Source organism: Monopterus albus, unplaced genomic scaffold (genome assembly GCF_001952655.1).
Source record: "Monopterus albus unplaced genomic scaffold, M_albus_1.0 scaffold56.1, whole genome shotgun sequence".
In the NCBI taxonomy this organism is placed as follows: domain Eukaryota; kingdom Metazoa; phylum Chordata; class Actinopteri; order Synbranchiformes; family Synbranchidae; genus Monopterus; species Monopterus albus.
The window spans coordinates 2,070,942-2,091,072 of record NW_018127936.1 but is presented as its reverse complement, the minus strand read 5'-3'; the positions used below and the strand labels follow the sequence as shown (position 1 = coordinate 2,091,072).

Genomic DNA, 20,131 nt, shown 5'->3' with positions numbered 1-20,131 from the left:
ACACTGTTGTTTTTATTTATTTTGCCTGATTAGAAACAGTATTAGGATTTTTTACACAAGTGTAAGTAGCAATCTAACAATGTAAAATACTCAGTTACAAGTAAATTCCTGCATTACTAATCGTATATAAGTAAAACAATATAACCATTATTGGGAAAATATACTTTTAAGAATCAAAGGTAGCAGTCAATAATAGACAATTAAATGTGCCAAAGAATGGGAGAGAATTCATATGGAAGCTCAGTATATGAGTTAAATGATGTTTACCCATTATTTGGCCCCAAAGAGGGGGGTGTCAGGCCATCCCGTCACACATGTTCAGAGCCTACAAAGAGCAACACCATTACCCAGACCTAGCCCTCCCTTAACAGAAAGCATCCTTGATGCCCTATCCTTATCCAAGCAAAGATCAAATATCTGGCTGGACATACAGCATCTGCATTGTATTTGCTCAGGTTAAGCAGTGGCTGGCCCACCTGGCTTGTACTGGCAGTCACCTCTGAGATCCAGGTCCGCTCAACTGTCCAACCATTGACACTGTTCTACAAAGATTGTCTAACAAAAGAAGTCTATTAACAATTTCAGTGAGTCTGTAACTGTATTATCACCAATACAAGTTCTGGATCTTTTTGTCAGATATTTCATCCACTTGCAAATGAAATTTCCCAAATTGTCCTAGAAACATTTCTCATTGTATAATCAAAGAATCCTTCAGAATCAAACTAGTTCTTGGGCTTGGGTTTTGTCTTGGCCTTGAGTATGACGGCCCTGTATCTCTCAGTCTGATAGACGTCTGACTCGATGGTCTCCGTGGAGTCATTCAGTGTTACATATACATCACCATTGACCTCTGTGACCTTGTGAATTCTCTGTTTGACACCCTTGGAGCACCAGTGAGTTCTCATAGGTTTGGCTGTAGGATTGTCCACAGCTTGGTAAAGCCCTTCCCCTTCTGCTAGTGTGATCTTGTACTTGTGCCAGGGACACACGATGCACAGTTGCCCATTAAACTCCTAATGAAGATACAGCATGAAGGACATTAGAGAGGTAAAGGCATTATTTTATAAGAAATTGGGTTTTTTTACACACAGGGAAACCTGAAGAAGAGGTTTGCAACAAACTGATAAAACTAAATATTTATAAGTGTTATACATGGCTATTTACAATGACAGTGTGTCAAATATTGCCTGATATATTGTTTTTTAGTAAATATATTCCAATATTCAGAGAAAATAGTAGGTAACTAACCTCAATGTCTCCATACTGTAATGCACCACTGGAATCTGTCAGTAGAAAAACAAGTGCCATCTTACACAGCAGTGTTTCTTGTGACAAGCAATTACACAACGTAAATTCCACACTTCAAAAATCATGCTTGAAAAAAAACAAATATCTACAATCATTTTCCCATGCATTATGTCAACAAAACAATGACACTTACGGTAGCACCGCATGTCCATTGCATGAAGCTGTCCCTGGTGGTACAGGACCAGTACATCTCTGCATCCATTCACCAGCTTGGTCAAACGCCCAGCCCTGACAATGTCCTCCTTCCTCCCAATGAAATGGAAGGCAGGGGGAAGTGAGGAACAGGAGGAGGAGGGGGAAATCTGAGAAGTCTCCTCTTCAGTGGACATGTTGATCACTTCTTACAGCAGATTTCCTGGTAATAAATAATATTAAAACATTTTAAATTAACTTTGAGAGCATGACTAGCAAATACATAGATAATAATGACCACTGGTTTGATGCAGACCTATTACACTTAATTCAAACTTCCTTAGGACATTGGAATTAGTAAATTAAGCAAATGAAGTGATTAAAAATAACCAAAAAAATCCAGTAAAATAGGCAATTTGCTATGTTAAGCATTTCCACCAACTGATCATCATTTTATATCCGTCTCACTGTCCCAGGTTAAGCAACAATCTGTTTTCACCATGAATACAGCTGCCTTTTCTCGCCTGGTTCAAAAATGATTTCAAGTGCATAACTTGGCTTGGAACCGTAGTATTTGTGCAAGTAAAATAAATTCTGAATGGGACAAAAAAAGTGGCACATAAGATCCATACATAAGGCATAGACAGAAGAAAAACATCATATCAGCCACGCATGAAAAGTAGTATCTCTTTAATATAGCTCCTTTCCCTAACAATCCAATCAAACATTAAACTGAACAGTATTTTTATACAGTCTGGTCAACATCTCTGACTCTGAATGTCGTTCTCACGGGATGGGTCTAGCAGCCTCTGACTACAGCCAGGTAAAACTTCATGTCCCGTCCAGGAAATGAAGTTTTACCTCGCTACAATAATTCACGCGAATAATGTGGTGATTTATCTATATCAAGCAGGAGGATCATTTTAACTTGGACATGTATCAAATTATAATATACAGACTAGCCTTAGTCATCGTTACGAGAACGCCGATAATCTGATTAGACTGAGGAAGGGCAAATGTTGTGTGTAACGTCTAATGTTGTCCCCAGTAAAACAAGGATCGATGAACGAGGTTCCGTCACCTCATGGCTTCCTGTTTATTACATTTTATTTTTTAACCTACTTTGCAAACGAAATATGTCTCGTATGCTCAAAGTAGCCTACGCATGTATTAAGGTGTATAATATTCGTCATAGAATAAATGTTTATTATATCTTACGTAATATTTAATTACTGTCTTTGTTTCATATATAAATAATTTTCTTTCTTTTCCCCTGCGCCTGTCTCTACAGTATACATGGGGTAAACAAATTTGCCAGTTTATAGTTGTACTGTCTATAACCATGTTCTATGTAATACAACTGTTAGATTATGTAATAATAATCCAAGTGTTTTAAAAAATACAACTCCATCAGCAGTAAGTTTACCAGCTCCCCATACACTATACTTTAGAGCCAATGTCTTAATGGTTTAGTCTCAGAAGGGTTTTGTCTGAGTAGGTTTGTTAATGGGCATTAAGTTCTCTGAGGGATTATCTGTTTCATGCTGAACTGTGAGTAATTTGACCGACTGTCCTCTCGCAGTTCTGCATTCACGTCCTATAAACCCGTGGGTCCGCCGCTCGGGCCCTGCCTGCACAGGAGCCGAGAGCCTCCTCCACTAATCGTTTTCGTCGTTATGGAGACCTCCTCTGTGTACGGAAATAGTGATACGGCTACACTTTGTGAAAAATTTATGCATTTTGTCAGTTCATTTTTCCCGTGCACATAAAACGTCATGTTCAGTTGTCTTCCGTTGTTTAAAAAGTCTTGAATTTGGTAAGTTTTCTGTTGGTTATTAGCTTTATAGTCTTAATACTTTTAGACCTAAACGTAAAAGCTTTACAGTTAGCCACTTAGAAAAGCTGTTTGCTGCGCACCGTCATTTGTTTATTGTAGGCTAAGTGTGGCTAATGTTTATTTAGATTTTGGAAACCTTTTTAAAACACAGAAAACATTTTTTATATTGGGCTGTGGGTTTGTTCTCAATATATCCCCCCTTTAGTTTCTGCAGCCATAAATGCAGTTTGACCCCCTTTTCATTCGCAGAACTAATAGTTACTAATCAGGACAGGAAATTCCAACACGCATTACCCTGAAGGAAGTTCATGAACACCTGCCCTTTTAGTAGGATGACTGAACCATAAACACATTAATCTCACCTTATGTAGACATATGAAGAGAATTACACACAAGTGCCATATGGCAGGAGTATTGCAGTTGTCAGCCAATCTACTGTAGAAGCCAAAGAAGCAACAGTTGCTTGTCTGTGTCTGCTATATTTATTGTATTTGCTATGATACAGAAATATGTGACATGACTACACTGTGCTGCCTGGGCTTCATCCAGACCAAGTGTTAAATTTCAGCATCATACCAATATCTCGTGCTGTGCTTACTATACCACCACAACAGTGCAATGTGGTAGTAATGACACATTGACTGACCACTGGCCATCAGTCTCTGACAGAAATTGCTGAGGGAGAGTAAACAGCAAGGACATAATTTCTTTATCTTTACCTTTGCTTTCGTGACCAATTGATGGACAGACTAAAACGACACATCTGTCACTTACAGGGTAGGAGGAGTGAAGTAGAAGAAAAAGAGAGAGAAAAAGAAGGGCAGGAAATGACCCTTTGTCTGTATGAGTGTCTGAGTGCACTTGGACTACAGCGTCACTATGCTAGGTAAGCACACTCACCTGCAGGACATTCAACCTCTCTCTTGCCCTGTCTTCTCCCTATCTGAATATCTGTCTTCCTATCTCCTGTCGTTTCAGGTTTATCTCCATGGGAGTCTGCCATATGGCCCACCTTTCAGCGCTGACCATGGAGGACTATCCCATCCTGGGAATCCACACTATGGAGGACAGGACAAGACTTTTCCATCTGGTCCAAATGGTCAAAACTGACCTGGAGAGTATAGATGATGATCATTATTATGGTGCTGATGGTGGGGATAAAGGCTACACTGTAGTGGACAGTAGTTTTATTCTTGATGGCTGTAGAGATCCTGATGAAGATGTAAATGATAATGAGGAAGACAACAGTGCTGCAGTCAATAAACTAAACACAGTCCCTTTTGCCAAACCATCATGTGTTCGCAGACAGCTTGATTTCAGCAGTGAAAGCAGTGATCATCATCATCAGAAGCTACTTTCTCATCCTGTAGGCACTGTTCATGACTATGCAAGGCAAGACAGAAATTATTGTTCAATCCAGAGTGAAGTGTCGGCCATACCTGTGCAGTTTCAGCTTGACAATGCAAGTGCTGTGGTATGTGGCTGCAAAGGGAACAACAACCACAGGATCCATAGTCATCCATCTGATCATCATATGAGAGGAACCACCAAGCCAGACATCAGAGGAGAAATTTCCATGTCTTACACCAGACTGTCACCAAAGCATGTCTCATTCCACAAGCCAAAACCCAGGCCTGCAACTGTGGCATCAAAGAGGTTTAAGAGCAAACCAATTGGGCGCAAAGACAGAAAAGAAATCTCTAGGAGGGAAAAGCTCTCTACTGGAATAGGCTGTCATGGGGCTTCTGGGCACACAGCTAAACCAACACCTGTTTATGAATCAAAGAAAACAGCTGGTTACAACTATGGACTGCCACAGAGTCTCCCTCGTGCTGTAAACAAAATGTCAGTAGCAGTGGTTCGTTTTGTCCTTACTGCTAACATCCTACTTGCAAATGAATTAACATTCCATATGTGATTGTCTCTGTGAAGTTTGCATGAATTTTGCATAATATAACTTTGTATAATGAGCATTGTTTCCTTTAGATATCCTCATTTTGATTGGTGTGTGTGTTCCAGGCAATCGGGGGAGCAGCGGATCACTGTGTGTGTGAGGAAGAGACCTCTGACACATGAAGAGAGCAGGAGAGGAGAGGTGGATGTTGTTGCAACTCCAGGTGAAGGGTGTGTGATTGTACATGAAAGCAAAGAAGCTGTGGATCTCACGCAGTACATACTACAGGTAGATGTTCAGTTAGGACACAGTGACATGTGTTGTCTGAAACCTGATTTAGTTAGAGCTGTGCTGTAATTAAAAACACAAATATCAGTGTCTCCAACTAAACATACTGTAGTATCAACCTATATTTTTACTTTTAGGTTAACTGGTCAGACCAGTGCTTTCCACCTTGCTTTTTTGTCTCTGCAGCACAGGTTCTACTTTGACCAGGTTTTTGGAGAGGAGAGCTCCAATGACGATGTATATCAAAGAACAGCATATCCTCTAGTGCAGCACATGCTTAGTGGGTAGGTTAACACTGATGCCTTGTTACTTATGGAGGTGTGTACGTTGTCACCTGACCGTCCTTTCTGTCCAAACACCCCTCAGGCCAAATCAGTCAGTTTTGTGGTTTGTTATTTGTTGGAGTTTAAGCCCTGTGAGTCTGTGAATCTGTGCTTCCTATCTGTATTTGTGCTTCATAGAGGGAAGGCCACCTGCTTTGCTTATGGCCAGACAGGTGCAGGGAAGACTCACACCATGTTGGGTTCATCTCCCGGGAGACCAGGGTTGTATGCACTTGCAGTGCAGGACATTTTTTCTCACCTGTCCACCACACACTCACATTCATCCCTGCTGGTATATGTCAGCTTCTTTGAGATCTACTGTGGCCAGCTGTACGACCTGCTGGACCACAGGAAAAGGCAGGTGTCTATGTTTGCATTTTCTGTTATGTACAGTATATAGCCGCCATTTGCTATACCATATGCTTGTACATATTGTTAAGTGTATATAGATTCCTTTTCTTAAAATTCATATTTGCAAAACCTTGATTTTACTCTTTCTTTATTTCTTCTTTGATTTTCATTTCGCCTTTGTAGGTTATTTGCCAGAGAAGATGGTCAGAAAGTGGTTCACATTGCAGGGCTGCGTGATGTCGGCGTGGACTCGGTCAGCTCACTGCTTGAGGTTTGTCTCTTTCTTTAAAGCTGCTTCATGTCCATGCTGTGTTGCCTAGAGCCAGTGTTCAGGGTAGCACACCAGGCTTTAGGACACATCACTATGAAGACTTTGATTCCAAAATCAGAGATTTGTTATTAGAAAAAGAGAAATAAATTATCAAATATTTTGTTTGCCATATCCATGGCAGAGAACAGAACAATCTTTCTTCTTTTATGTTTTAATTGTATTTCAACTGATTCTCTCAAATGACTTTGTACACCATGATAGAATAAAACTTTGCCTATAATATCAACCTCCTTTCTGTTGTCACAGGATATAATACTTTTTGGTGCTGAAGTATTCAGTAGAGCGCACCAGTAAATATACATTATCAGGTGTACATTCAAGTTCAATATGGGTTATGTTGAGCAGCTTAGGTCGGCTAATTCTGTCCTTACACACTCACAGATCCACCAGAAAACTCTTAAGTACCTCAAATACTTTAAAAACATTCTGATTTTTGTGTTTTAAGTACCACCTACTTCTGTTTTATCAGTATTTTGAATTGCAGTCTCTCCCTTCTCCTGCATTCTTTGTTGCCCTTACAAAGGTGATTTCACAGGGCATAGAGGAGCGCACACAGGGGATGAGTGGAGTGAATCCACTCTCTTCTCGTTCTCATGCCTTGCTTCAGATTCAACTTAGAGGTCCAAACCAGAAGAAAGCTGGAAGGTGAGTGACAGCAGCCAGTGAGATTTGTTATGTTGTGGGCTTATTAGGGCATGATCCTTTTGTCCTTTCTCTTTAAAGCATTGCTAGAGTTATTGTGTAGTAGAAATAGTATTAGTGTAAACTGACTGAACTAAGGAAGGTGTGTGTGTGTTTGTGTGTGTGCCTTTAGAATGTGGTTTGTGGACCTGGCAGGAAGTGAAAGGGCATCAGATACCAAGGAACCAGACAGACAGAGCCGTATGGAGGGAGCTGAGATCAACCAGAGTCTGTTGGCTGTAAGCTTCACACAGACATGCTCACACACTCCAAAATCCTACATAAAAACAATTAGTGGATGTATGGTGGGATTTTACCTGCCTTCTCATTTGTAAATTTGTTTTTTTTATTTTATTTCTCAGCTTAAAGAATGTATTCGGTCCCTTGATCGGGAGCAATCACACACACCTTTCAGACAAAGCAAACTTACCCAGGTAGAAATATATATATATAGTTTGGCCATTTTCAGTACTTTTATTGTGGTTGTTAATGATACAAGTGTGTATAATGATCATTGCTGAGTTTTTATTTGTCCAGTTTGATTAATAAACTCCCCTGTATTTTACATTAGACTCCTTTGTTCTTATTGTACTATAGGTTTTGAAAGACTCGTTTGTTGGTGACTCACTGACATGCATGATTGCCAACATTTCACCTGGTCACTTAACGACTGAACACGTGCTTAATACACTGAGATACGCTGATCGGTAAGTGTTTTATGAGCGTTTGTGTATGAGTGAGTAGGTGTAATGGGAGGAATTGGTATTTATTTGCTCCTTACAGCCCTACAGGACTTCATTCATCCTGCTTTAAATTGTATAACTTAGGGAAACATTGGCTGTGTAAAATTGCCAATAGCTGTAAATACCAACTGTCTGTTTTAATCTTCCTCTCTACCCAAAGTTGTATCCAGGTTCATAGTGGCAATGATCAGTGATTGCTATCTGATGTTATTTCACTTCATTTTTCATAGGGTGAAGGAGCTGAGGGGACAAAGAGGAAGGGGCAAGACATTACATTCTCCCAAACATAACAGCAACAGCAGCAATGGTAGCAGTGTTGGCACCCGAGGGAAAAGTCCCCCTAAAAAAGCAAAATTACAGAGGCAAAGAGAGGGTTTGGGTCCCACCACACCTACTACAAGGTTGCTCACGGGGGGTGAAATTCTCTGCTCTACACCCAAGAACAGCAGATGGGGAAAGGAAACAAATGCAAGGGGCAAAATAGGGGCTGGGCTAGAACACGTTACACCAGTTAGAGGTTGGCTGGGAACAGGTGATAACAGGGAGAGGAGGGAGAGAGCAGATGAAAGAGAAAGTAGGGGGAGAGAGGAAGAAAAGTATTATAAAACTGAGAGTCACTCTGTTAGTTACAAAAATGCTAGGGTGGGGCTGGTGTTGGGACAACCAAAGGATGAGCAGCTCCACTTTTGGACAGTAAAAGAAGAGAGATTAGCCCAGGAGAGTAATTTATCTCTTACTCAAAGGGAATCTGTATTCTCCCACAGAGAGAAAGAGAGCCAGAAATACACTTTGAAGGGGCAAAGAGCAGAGGAAAGAAGATGGATAGAACAGCAGAGACATGTGGAAAGCAGCAGAGACACATGTAGTGAAGAAGAAAAACCAAGGAAAAGGGATTTACAAACAGCTGATGAAAGCGATAAGGAGAGGGAAAGGCATCTTAGACGATATCACCAGAAGCTGCAGCAATTTATACCATCATCTGCTTCTTCATCTATTAATCTCTTCTCACCCTGTACATGTCTATCTTTCTCTTCCTCTAATCATGCCTCTCCGTCTTCTTCTTTTTTTCCATATACCTGTTCTTCTCTCCAAAACTCTTCTCATTTCTCACTTTCTTCCCCTATGCGTAATGGTTTGGGAGAGGTTTTACATGCATACAGAGCCAGCGTTCAGGTTAGAGCTGATGATACTAGAGGACAGTTGCTTGTTTCCAGTGGTGCGATCTCCTTGCAAAATAACACCTCTACAAGCTACAATAACATTAATGATGAGGATTCTCATGATGACTCTAGTGGCGTTGATGAAGACCGGAAAGAAACAGAGGCAAGATTTGGACAGGAAAGGGGTGAAAATGAGAAGAGGAGGTCAGTGCAGGCAACAGGTGAAGGAAGAGTCAGGAGGGAAGATAGGATGCCAGCAGGAAGAGAAAGGGGAGAGAGGAGATGGGCTTGGTTGGCAACAACAGAGGCGGAGCACACAGATAGGATGACAGGTGCAATGCCAGCTAATGTAGAGTTTTATAACTGTGATTCAAACAACAGACGAGAAGTGGATGAGGATGGGCTGCATGGCTCAGATGTCCCAGCTGATGGAATGCGAAGTATTGAGGAGGGAGGAGGGCCTGACAGCTACAGTTCATTGTCTGTCGACAGCAAAAATGACAGCAACAAACTCCTTAACCACCCGCCTATTGAATCACCCAGTCAGCGGGCTCCAGCAGAACGACCCTTCTCCCCAGCCTGTGAACAAACCAACACGGTCCTGACACCCAAAAAACTTAATGTATCTAATATCTTGCCGTTAACTTTGCAAAATACCCCACAGGCAGTGTCATCAAGTAGTCATACAGAGAAGGAACCATGGTTTGCTGCTAATGCCAGTAGAAGGAAGTTTTTAAATGCCCAGTCAAGCACACAACCGCTCAGTACTTCTTTCAGTGAAATATCTGCTGAGCCCCTTAACAAACTATCTGATAATCTGGCTTACACTGACGTACACAACCACACAGAAGTTGAAGCCAAAATGTCTGGTGTACCTAAAGACGAAATTGATGCAGATTCCCTTAGCTACATTATGGACCCCCTCAGCATCTCCTTGCTTGAGGTTGACCAACAGGTCGCCACAGCCTCGTTCCTCCAAGGGGAACAGATCAACACCTCCATCTGCCTGCTTGAGAAAGAAGGAGGTGGAGATAACAGAAGGGAAGTGGAAAAACAGCATCTCACGTGTACACATCTCACATATGCACAGATGACAAGAAAAAATGCAGAGGATGAGGACATAGAATTTCACCTGTCTTTTTTGGAGCTGCCACAAACAAAGACCCACTGCCCTCCCACCCCTGACACAATGTTGGCTGTTAATCACACTGAACAAAGAAAAGACACATGTTCTTCTACAAATGAACATTGTGGAATAGGTAAGTGTGAGTTCTCTGAGTGTGTGTACTAACTAGTACTTCAACTGTGAATGTGAACACATTTTTTTTTATCTTGTCCAGGTGGGAAGAAAGGTCATATCCCTGAGGTTAGGCTTGTGTCTCTGTGGGACCAACAGAACACTCAGAAGCCCCAAACCATGCCGGTTAGTGAAGTCCTTGGCAGCAAAACCCCTGCATCCCCACTCAAACTCTCAACATATGCTTCTATGCAAACATCTGAAACTCAGTCCATCTCTCCCTCGGTCCAGCAATCTGGATACAATGATTCACCAAGCTCACACAGTCAAATCCCAAACAGTGCCACACAAGTGCCACTGCAATATGTTTACAACATGAACAACAAATCTGTATCTTCTTTTTCAACACGACAGTCAGAAAGCATCTTGGGCCAGTGTCACACTGTACATTCAAATCACTTCAGGGACTCAAACAGCTCACTCCAGTCAAACAGTCCTATGGAATTAGATGGTCAAGAAAGTACCAGCAATCAGCAACTTGTACCCATAATCCATCTGTCTACTTTGGACCACTTGGATGATGCCCAGTAAGTACCAGAAATCTCAGAGACTAGTTTGGCGACAGATTTAGAAAACCTTCTGTGTATTTTGGAGTATTAGAGTAATTACAACCTAGAGGTTATTAATCTAAATAAATTATATAGATATTTGTCTAACCCATTCCAAATGTAGGTGGTGTGTTGTCCAGGCCCACTTGGAGCAGCTAGAAGAGATGGAAGCCTTATGTCATAAAGAGGGGACACTTCTTTGTCAGCAACCTGATATGGTCAGAAAAAAAAAAATCCACAATTGTTAGCTCAGTTGTTATGCCCTGTCACTATACTTTTGCAAAGTGTGCATTTTAAAGTGATTACACACTTTTGTCCTAATTCTCTGTCTCTGTGTCTTAAAGGCATTTGGGGAATACATCCACAAGCTGGAGAAAATCATGGAGAGAAAGGCTCAGTGTGTCCATAATATGAGAGCTCAGCTGCAACCATATCTGAAACACAGACATAATAACCAGTCACACAACCAAGGAGAAGATAATAAAGATTCAGTTGTTTGAATAAACAAAATAGGTGGAAATATTAGCATTTTAAATGCAGCCTACCAGTTATGCAAATTCATGCTGATAATGAATGCACAAGATTTTTGCTGACAAAACTTAACACAGTATGAGTTAAATGCATCACTAGTTTTTTGTTTGTTTGCGTTTTTCATTTTTTACATTTATACATTTTCAAGCGATCTAAGCTTTAACAGTTTACAGGGCATTAATACACTTGTGCTGTATGTTTGTGCATTCTGTAGTTTTGTGTGGGTGTGTTTGTTTTTTGAGCTCAGCTGTGGGGTTGTTACTAAGTCCATTTTGACATGGAGATATGCTGTGTGCTGTATTTTTTACTTTAATTTAAAAGGAGTGCATTTTTTCAAGTTTTGTCTAAATCTAGGGAGTTTCTACTCAGACTGTTTTTGCTTACTTTTTGTTGCTTTAAAGAAACTACTAAATCTTGTGTTTTTGCCATGGAAGTGGTCATATGCTCATTTTGAGACATGACCTTGGTATTGGGCTTGATAAAGACTTTCAGTTTTCCTGGTTTATTTGTTAAAGTTGTGCTTTACCCACACCACCACAAGACTTTCTCAAAGACCAGCCCAGTGTGATTAGGGTTGGACTTCTGTTGATGATGAACTTGACTAAATTTCTGACTTTGCAATAATGATACACTAAAACAAAGATGCACAACTAATACTTTCTTAACCTACTCCAAAACTGAGTTTAGGCTGTCTGCTGAGCTGTTTACTTTCACTTGTGGCAAACTGTTTGTGCACCTTTAAAAATGTATTTTGTTTTGTTTTAGTTTTCTGTGAAGTATTTTGTGTATTTTCAGTTAGGTTGCTTTTTGGTGGGGGTGGGGGTGGTTTAAGATTGAATTAAATTTGTTTGATGATTAGATGACATGTTCTGTGTTGTGATTTTTAGAGAATTACTTCTGCTAGTATTATTACACCAACATCAAAGAAACACACTGCCTAACCTGTTTTGGTCAAAGTAAACAAAACATCAAGAGACAAATACTATTATCTAAAACATGTTCCTTTACATTTACTGTATAGGATGTTTTACTTCAGGCATTTGCTTTGTGCCAAGATGAGATGAATATGGGAAAATCACATAAACTCTTTGTAAACACAGCGTTTCAGTTGATGCCAGGCTAGTAACGTATCACAGCGAAGCGCGCTGCCAATTAGGAACGCGCACGTCGGGGACATGGCGTTGAACCACCTGACCAGGTCGGTGGGTTTTGGTTGGCAGTGTCAGCTTCGCAACGTTGAACAACGGGCTGGTGAGTCACGTGACAGCATCTGCTGCTGCTGCTGGCTGAGCGAAGCGTGTTAGCAGGTAAAAGGAAGAATACATATTCGTTCTGCTCTTATAATCTAAAATAGTTTAAAGTGACCAAGTATGTTATTGTATATATTTTTAAGTGGTTTAAGGAAATCGATCGATTGATTCTGATGTGGTGTTCGCCCTACTAGGTGATTAGCTAAATAAGTCGTTAGCTAGCCAGCGTTGTGTCCGAACTGTGGTGCTGCATTATATGCGTTCGGGCCATTCACATGCTGCTGATATTTGTCGCAGCTCAACAGTAACGTGCCACACATTTCTATTCATATGTTCTTCTCATACATACATTTAATTGATTCGTAATAAAAATACTTTTTGGATACCGACTTTTGTAAATGTTAATGTAACACGCAGTGTTTTTCGTTTGTTTTCAGTTTTAGTAGCCTGCTGCTAACGTTAGCTAAATCTGCCACAGAAGTTCAGTGACTATCGTTAGCTTTTCTTTTGGTTTACACAAAGGGTACATCTCGCGCTTCTTACATAGTTCATTTTTTTCATTTATCGCCGGCTCTGTACGAAAGGAAGGGGCATTTGCGGACATTTTAGTTAATGGTTTAGTTGCACTGCGAATATTTTGCCAGTATAATATGGCATTTTAAATGTGGGAGTCGTACGTACATCGGACACGGAACAAAGACGAGCGATTAGCCAGGCTAAAGTTAGCGTATGCTAGTTGCCCTGACGATAACATCAACGCTAGTTGCTGCGGTTTACGATCCAGGATAACTTATAACGTTATCAAAATATGATTATATTTCAGTCACCAATTACATTAACGTTGACGTTACACACAGTTTATATAAAGCATATAAAGTAGCAGTAGTTTACATTATGCAGTCAGCAGTCCCTTGATGTCTAACACTTTTCGGTCAGTCAAAACGATTAACAAACAGTAAACGTTACGGTCACATAGGTGGATTTCATATACATTTCCATGCTAATACGGTGTCAATTGGTTGAAATGTTAGTTTACAAACGGTTACTGTATGCTATATTATGAAATCTAGGGGTGGCTTTATGCTTTCGATTTCCCTAGACACGGTTTAGCCTGGCATAAAGCCCAGGCTCTTTGTGGCTGCTCGTTACTTTGAATCTAATGCCAGATTGCCGTCACTTTTCCGATGTCGCAGATGGGGGAAAAGTGTTATTATGCATGCTACTGATAACATATCCTGGTGTACACTCACGGTGTTTTGTGTGGGAGACTGAGGGAGGGTTGTAAGTTGACACCCGGACAGTTCCCCCTTGGTTGGCTAAATTTAACCGCGGAGGCGGGGGCGACAGATGGGGTTATAGTCTTACATGGTATACTTGACAACAGCTAGTCTCGGTCTGTTTATATTCGCCATACTGTACTTGCATTGGACATTTATGCAGTAATTATATTTTACTAGGAATTGTGATTCAGTGCAACCTTCTCACTTGTGGCTGTCATTTGATTTTTCCTCTGTCCTCTCCAGATTTTTCTATTTTGTACATACATTGTTTTGTATATACTGTATATGATGACTTCAGTGGTCAGCAATCAAGCCCGGGGAGCTCGGGACAGAGCGCTGCCCACCACCACACAAACAACACAGCCACAGAAACAGATACAGGTTGGTTTTCATTATTGTATTTATAGAGCTGCATCCAGCCCTAAAGAATTGCCATAAGATCTAATCTGTTTTTTTTAATATAGTACAAAAAGGTTTAATATTGAAAGTTATCATACTGATATTTAAAGCAGAATATGTAATGAATGTAAAATTTAACTTCACACTTTAAGGAGAATTTTAAAAATCCAGTGTTTTGTGGTCTGATGTTTTGTTTGAATATGAAAATTAGGCCAGGTGCCATTGTTTCTTACTGAACTGTTTGTTTACCAGGCCACAGCAGAACAGATTCGTTTAGCCCAAATGATCTATGACAAAAATGATGCTGACTTTGAAGACAAGGTCAAACAGGTAATGTGTATGTACATATACATGCATTTAGACAAATTCATCTTCTGACTGACCAGCACATCTTCAACAAATTCATGGACATTGTGATTTTTTTTGTTTTTGTTTTATATGCTCACAGCTGATTGAAGTAACTGGGAAGACTCAAGATGAGTGCATGGTAGCCCTCCATGACTGCAATGAAGATGTAAACAGAGCCATCAATTTTCTCCTGGAGAGCACCTCAGACACAGTATGAGTCTATATACAGACCACATTGATAAACACACTTTTGCTTGTGTTTACATGACATATGGCAAGTCCACTGGGTTTCTGCAGAGATTATCATCAACTATGCAAAATATTAATCACAATATAATTGTAATTTATAGACTACTTCATTCTGTTAACTTTTATCAGAACTCCTGGGAAACTGTTGGGAAGAAGCGGAGCCTTGGGAAAGAAGGAGGACCCTCTGACATAAAAGAGAGCAGGGAGAAAAAAGGAGGAGAGAGGGAGGCCAGTCGTGGGCGTGGGGGGTCCAACAGGAGGGGCAGAGGCATCAGCCGAGGGCGTGAAGGTAAGACAAGGATAAAAGATGTTTTTACTGTCAAACACCTTTCAGACAGTTCTTTCCATTCATCTGGTGGCATCAGCTTCATTTCTGAATGATCACCCTGGTCACTTTTCTGTAAAAGTCTCAACAGCAACCTTACTGGTTTGGCCCTAGTAACAATTTAGGTATCACTGTCAACATGCCACAAGTCTGAACTGCATGTAGCTGCAATAACGGATAGACACATACAAGATTATGATGATCTTGTGTACATTGCAAATATCGTACACACTGTGGCTAGCTCTCTGTCATGGTTCTGGTTATGTCTGAATGAAGCAGTGATTAATGTAAAAGTGACCTATGTCTGAATAACAGAAAGCTGCCACTTGAACAGGTTGGTGAAGTTTAATTTAAAAAGGCTCACAGGTCCTCTTCTAGTTCAATAGTAAGGAGTTGTTAAGGTCTTAATTCCCATGGTCTGTATGTTTCTGTTTGGATTCCAGGTCAGTTTGAGGAGAACGGGTTTGAAGTTGCTCCCGGAGAGAGGGGGGGAGAACGGGGACGCAGAGGTCGGGGCAGAGGTAAGAGAAACCGAAAATGTTTTCAGTGATCATTAGATAGGGAACTCGCTCTGATGTTATTGCACATGTTTTGGTCATGTAGCTCATAACCTCTACTGTCTCTGTAGGATTAAGAATGTTGCAGCATTCAACATGTGTGGAATGCATTCAGTCTCTGCAGCTGCATGTGGGTGGAGTGGTGGTCGATAGATCAAGACATTGGTGAAGATAGAAAGAATATGTCAGAATTTGTAGGCTTTCTTTATAACAAACATAATAAAAAACATGGTACGGTCAGTCAATTTGTGATTTAGAAGAAATGGTGTCAGGTGGCTGGTTATGCCTCATCTCTGGAGAAAGGCATCGTCAGTGCACTGTGTAAAGTAAAAACTGAGCCAAAATAAAACTTCATCTGAAGATATTGCCTACTAACATCTTTTTGGATTATTTAGACCTAGACAGCACGCCAGAAACTTCCTTGGCCCATATTGTTATGTTGTGACAGCACAAATTTGTGTAACATTCTGGTGGGATTTATGATTATTACTGTGCGCTGTGTTATTTACTTATCTAGTACAATTCTTATCCTATTCCATGTTATAGAAAAAAATCAGGTATTAAAATATAGAAGTTTAAACTCCCACATGCAGTTATTATTTAAATAAAATGAAATTGTTGATTTCTCTGTAAATATATTGCTGACGGTGAGTTTGAAAGGCATGGGCCTTGTGTGTGTCTTTAGGTGCAGGTGGTCGAGGTAGAGGAAGAGCAGCTGCTGGCAACAGGTTCTCCTCCCAAGGAATGGGGTAAGCATGTGTGTTAGTGTAGCTTTTAAGCCTGAGGAGATGGTGATGGGAATTGCAAGCACATATCTTAAAAACAAATATGTGGAAAAATAAAGTTTCTGAATCTCCTCTTTGAAAATAATTTAATTTATCTCTAATCTTTTGTTATCAGTAGCAGCAACAGACCAGAGGTTTTCTCTTCAGTTTCCTTTCTGTTGACTCACCTTCTCTCTGTGTCTGTCCACCTTTGTTGTCTTTTTTTTTCCCTTCACTTTCAGCACCTTCAATCCTGCTGACTACACCACAAATTCTGGAGCTCGCCAGGAGACATGGGATGGGGATGGCAACGAAACAGCTGAGGGAACTGGTAAAGAAAATAACAGGACAGAACGCCTTTTCCTGCTTTTGTTGTCTAAGGCCTTAATTGTTAGCTTAAAAATATCATCACCTGGTGTTGACTTGCCCTAGATCAGTGAGAGTTTCTGATTTCAGTATTCAAATGGCCAAGTTAAAGCAGTCATTGCACTATATTTTTTTATCACAGTTTTAGGAGGGATTGATGATTTCCTAGAATATTACATGATGGCATGAGTATGTGTGAACTGGTTTTTTTTTTTTTTTTTTTTAGGAACGTGGGGAGGCAATCTGGAAGACTGGGCTTCAGAAGATTGGAATGAGGATGTAAGGCAGCACTTCATAAGAAAAGAGAGCATGTTTTAGAGCTTGTTCACATTGCTGTAATTCTGCACTGGCCTGCCTATTGTCTTGTGCTATTTGCTCCTGCTGTTATTTCATTAAATACCTTTGGTAAAGAGGCAGTGATTTTATGTGGCATAATTGTCAGTGTGGCTCTGAATGGTTAATATACTGTACAATGTGCATGCCTGTATTATTCTGATGGTTGACTGTGTTTGTGCTTTGTCCTTTTTTTTTTTTTTTTTTTTTCTAATAGTTGTCTGAGACCAAAGTATTCACTGCCTCTTCTGCTCCAGCAAATCACATCACACCTGGACACAAGTAAGTCATCCTTCTCAAAGTCCACTTAACTTAAAACACTACAAAAATGGGCTTGTCAACCCTCCTCAAACTCTCTTCTCCCACTCTTCTCGCACTTGTCTCATGCTTCTCCCCAGTGTGGATCTGGCTACCCTCCTGCCTAAGGCTGGTGTGGCTGTAGGAGTTGCTGTGGACTCTGACTTGGGGGCCATAGTCGATGGCCCCTCAGCTGAGGATTTGGGCCAAAGCCTGGTGTTTACCAATTCGCACCATAATGGACGCACTGCAGCGCACAGTTACGCACACGCCACAGCCAACAGCTACGCCCATGCTGCCTCCGCTAGTGCCACATGCGCACATCCTGCTCTGGTTGGTTATACCTACTTAATCTTGGGCATGCTCCAATAAACACATACATAGCATCATATGCTCACACACTGATATAGTATCATATAGTATCATTGTCCTCAGTTTTTGATTTGCTTCTCTTGTGTTCCCAGTCCTCAGTCCTGGGCTCTGGTTTTGGGTCCCTGAATGCGCCTAAACCAGCACCCAGCTCGGACATCAGGACATCGGAGCAGCTCAACGGCCCTCGGCTTAGTCAGAGAGCCAGTCAAGCATTGGCCGCCACCAGCAACAGTAATCTTTCCAAAGATGCAAGGCCACCTCCAATGCAAAGTCCTGTTCCTGCATCCTCCCCCACTGTGGATGTCAAGGCCCAGAGCATGGAGAATGGGTCTGTCCCTGCCCAGCACTGTAAGTTTATTTCAAAGTAAATAAATAAAATATGACTGTTAATTCATAATAGTTTTTTGTTGATGACAGTGCAAGAAGTGTGATAGTTATATCCCCATTTTCTTCAGTGGAGATTAAGCTTCAGCCAGAGCCATCTGCAGTGCTCAGCCAGCTGGCTCAGAGGCAGCAGCAGTCCTCAGCCCTTCCCAGCACAGAGTCTCTGGGCTTGTCTCAGTCACATGCACCACAGGTCCCCACACCACCGGGTATGACCACAGAACATTATCATGTTAGCTGTGATAGCATGTGGCATTGGAGTTGTAACTGAATATTTGCTAAATAGTTTAACTGTTTATAGAGTTGATATCAAAGACAGATTTTTAGCACACAGTACAGTAGGATCAATGATTCAACTGTACTATGATTCAACTGTACTAAAGAAGTAAGCAGTGCAAACACTAACATTTTCTGTGCTGATCATGGCAGTATCACCATCGTCATTATATCTGGATGTGATAATTGTATTGGTCCAGGTTGGATGTTTTTGTTGACATTATGAATGGGCCTGCTGCCTTTAACTTCCTTCAGGCCATGAGTCCTCTGCTCCACCTTTAAGAGATGGAGCTTCTCCTGGAGTGAAGCTGCCAGGTATGGAGCCTCCCATCACAGAACCCCCTCAGCGGCAGTTAAAGGCACAGAGGCGCAGGGTACCTCCTCCTTCAAAGGTAACCTCCTCTGACGTGAACCTTTGTGTAGTTTCCGTAGAATTGCTGCTGAGTTAGAGAAGGCTACATTAGCAGCATGGCTAATCAAAACACAGAGGATACATGCAGGCTGGAAATGTGAATGAAGCTACTCATGTAGACTCGTCACAACATGGCAGTATCGTACATGCCTACAGGACTCCCCCTGAAACCCCCCACCCCCCAACCAATGCAGCCCCTTGCATAAGAACAGCAGGGAGTTGCGTTTTACTGGACTCAGTCTGAACACCTGCTAAACATGGCTACTAGCAACTTATTTACATACCCTTCAATTGGCAAATAACTCATTTGCACACATCTATCATCTGGATTTCTATCATTTTGACTTTTTACAAAAACAAACATAAATAAACTGATGTTAATGTATTTCCCTAGTCCTACTGTACTTAACTCCCCTCTTTGTTAACCTCAGATCCCATCGTCAGCAGTAGAGATGCCGGGATCAACAGATATATCTGGCCTGAATGTGCAGTTTGGAGCTCTTGACTTTGGGTCTGAGGCTGGTAGTGGTACAGTAGACATGGGACAGATGGAGTTGGCCAGGGAACAAGCCCCCAGTCAGGCCCCAGCGCCAGCACCCGTGTCTGTTCCCACCCAGCAGCCACAGAGCAGCCTGTTCTCTAAGCCAGGATCTGTGAGGTGTGTGAGGAAATTGCAGTTTTGTTTATGAGTGTAGTTTTTTTTCTAGACATTTTTAATATCTTGGCAACCATTCAAGATGGAGCCATTTTGTCACTGTCCTTAAAGGGTCCAGAGAATTAGGTTCTAATTTTAGCCCAGTTACAGCTAGAAATTACTTGTTTAAAATTAAATTTGCAATACTACATTTTGCCTTTACTTCTGTCACTCTCAGTATGTTTATTGTATATTTGTCTTTTCCCGTCTGCCTTTTCTTGTGGTCTTGTGAACAGTGAACACATGAGCAGCTTGTCCACCTTATCGTCGGCTGTATCAGATCCCAGCTTCCCCACACCATCTTTAGGCTTGCCCAGTGCCACACCTTCACCCTCCCTGAATCTTCCTCGTGCAGCAGCTTCATCGGCTTTTTTCGCCCCCCCCACCCACAGCCGCGGGGG

The 20,131-nt window shown here is 41.3% G+C and overlaps 3 protein-coding genes across 8 annotated transcripts in view; 2 read left to right on the top strand and 1 right to left on the bottom strand.

The window, feature by feature from the left end:
* Positions 1 to 162: 162 nt before the first annotated feature.
* On the bottom strand, positions 163 to 3,755 carry LOC109961570 (Rieske domain-containing protein-like). Of its 2 annotated transcripts, none has more exons than XM_020602486.1 (4): positions 3,640 to 3,755; positions 1,442 to 1,663; positions 1,249 to 1,283; positions 163 to 1,013 (listed from the first exon to the last, which is right to left on the bottom strand). In XM_020602486.1, exons 2-4 carry the CDS (start codon positions 1,635 to 1,637, stop codon positions 723 to 725), a joined length of 522 nt encoding a protein of 173 aa, XP_020458142.1. In that variant the 5' UTR covers positions 1,638 to 1,663; positions 3,640 to 3,755; the 3' UTR covers positions 163 to 722. The 2 variants fall into 2 exon arrangements, with proteins under 2 accessions (XP_020458142.1, XP_020458141.1); XM_020602485.1 differs by lacking the exon at positions 3,640 to 3,755 and adding an exon at positions 2,404 to 2,480.
* Positions 3,112 to 11,829, top strand: LOC109961566 (uncharacterized). 5 transcript variants are annotated; one of them, XM_020602479.1, is made up of 16 exons: positions 3,112 to 3,256; positions 4,054 to 4,163; positions 4,256 to 5,122; positions 5,297 to 5,459; positions 5,646 to 5,743; positions 5,921 to 6,139; positions 6,317 to 6,404; positions 6,988 to 7,109; positions 7,279 to 7,384; positions 7,508 to 7,579; positions 7,743 to 7,852; positions 8,119 to 10,307; positions 10,389 to 10,471; positions 10,700 to 10,872; positions 11,018 to 11,111; positions 11,238 to 11,829. In XM_020602479.1, the coding sequence occupies exons 2-16, from the start codon at positions 4,105 to 4,107 to the stop codon at positions 11,391 to 11,393; spliced, it is 4,599 nt and encodes a 1,532-aa protein (XP_020458135.1). In that variant the 5' UTR covers positions 3,112 to 3,256; positions 4,054 to 4,104; the 3' UTR covers positions 11,394 to 11,829. The 5 variants fall into 5 exon arrangements, with proteins under 5 accessions (XP_020458135.1, XP_020458133.1, XP_020458136.1 ...); XM_020602477.1 differs by having other exon boundaries at positions 10,389 to 10,872; XM_020602480.1 differs by lacking the exon at positions 11,238 to 11,829 and having other exon boundaries at positions 10,750 to 10,872; positions 11,018 to 11,106.
* Positions 11,830 to 12,623: 794 nt separating this feature from the next.
* The window catches only part of LOC109961534 (ubiquitin-associated protein 2-like), a 7,649-nt gene continuing 141 nt past the window's right edge, over positions 12,624 to 20,131 (top strand). The window contains exons 1-16 of the mRNA XM_020602414.1: positions 12,624 to 12,731; positions 14,198 to 14,335; positions 14,606 to 14,683; positions 14,802 to 14,912; positions 15,080 to 15,239; positions 15,719 to 15,796; positions 16,518 to 16,581; positions 16,839 to 16,927; positions 17,189 to 17,241; positions 17,513 to 17,577; positions 17,694 to 17,925; positions 18,057 to 18,312; positions 18,420 to 18,557; positions 18,880 to 19,016; positions 19,468 to 19,694; positions 19,967 to 20,124. Of these exons, the coding sequence (XP_020458070.1) occupies positions 14,240 to 14,335; positions 14,606 to 14,683; positions 14,802 to 14,912; positions 15,080 to 15,239; positions 15,719 to 15,796; positions 16,518 to 16,581; positions 16,839 to 16,927; positions 17,189 to 17,241; positions 17,513 to 17,577; positions 17,694 to 17,925; positions 18,057 to 18,312; positions 18,420 to 18,557; positions 18,880 to 19,016; positions 19,468 to 19,694; positions 19,967 to 20,124 (1,942 nt within the window). The 5' untranslated portion in view covers positions 12,624 to 12,731; positions 14,198 to 14,239. The remainder of the gene's footprint in view (positions 12,732 to 14,197; positions 14,336 to 14,605; positions 14,684 to 14,801; positions 14,913 to 15,079; positions 15,240 to 15,718; positions 15,797 to 16,517; positions 16,582 to 16,838; positions 16,928 to 17,188; positions 17,242 to 17,512; positions 17,578 to 17,693; positions 17,926 to 18,056; positions 18,313 to 18,419; positions 18,558 to 18,879; positions 19,017 to 19,467; positions 19,695 to 19,966; positions 20,125 to 20,131) is intronic.

What these genes read in the sequence shown, in the direction of transcription:
- LOC109961570 (XM_020602486.1), bottom strand. Translation starts at nt 1,637, where the DNA reads ATGTCCACTGAAGAGGAGACTTCTCAGATTTCCCCCTCCTCCTCCTGT. An exon ending in AATGGACATGCGGTGCTACC is followed by an intron (nt 1,284 to 1,441) that starts GTAAGTGTCATT and finishes TTCTACTGACAG; the next exon opens with ATTCCAGTGGTGCATTACAG. An exon ending in TACAGTATGGAGACATTGAG is followed by an intron (nt 1,014 to 1,248) that starts GTTAGTTACCTA and finishes TATCTTCATTAG; the next exon opens with GAGTTTAATGGGCAACTGTG.
- LOC109961566 (XM_020602477.1), top strand. Translation starts at nt 4,105, where the DNA reads ATGACCCTTTGTCTGTATGAGTGTCTGAGTGCACTTGGACTACAGCGT. An exon ending in CCTCGTGCTGTAAACAAAAT is followed by an intron (nt 5,123 to 5,296) that starts GTCAGTAGCAGT and finishes TGTGTGTTCCAG; the next exon opens with GCAATCGGGGGAGCAGCGGA. An exon ending in AAATGAACATTGTGGAATAG is followed by an intron (nt 10,308 to 10,388) that starts GTAAGTGTGAGT and finishes TATCTTGTCCAG; the next exon opens with GTGGGAAGAAAGGTCATATC.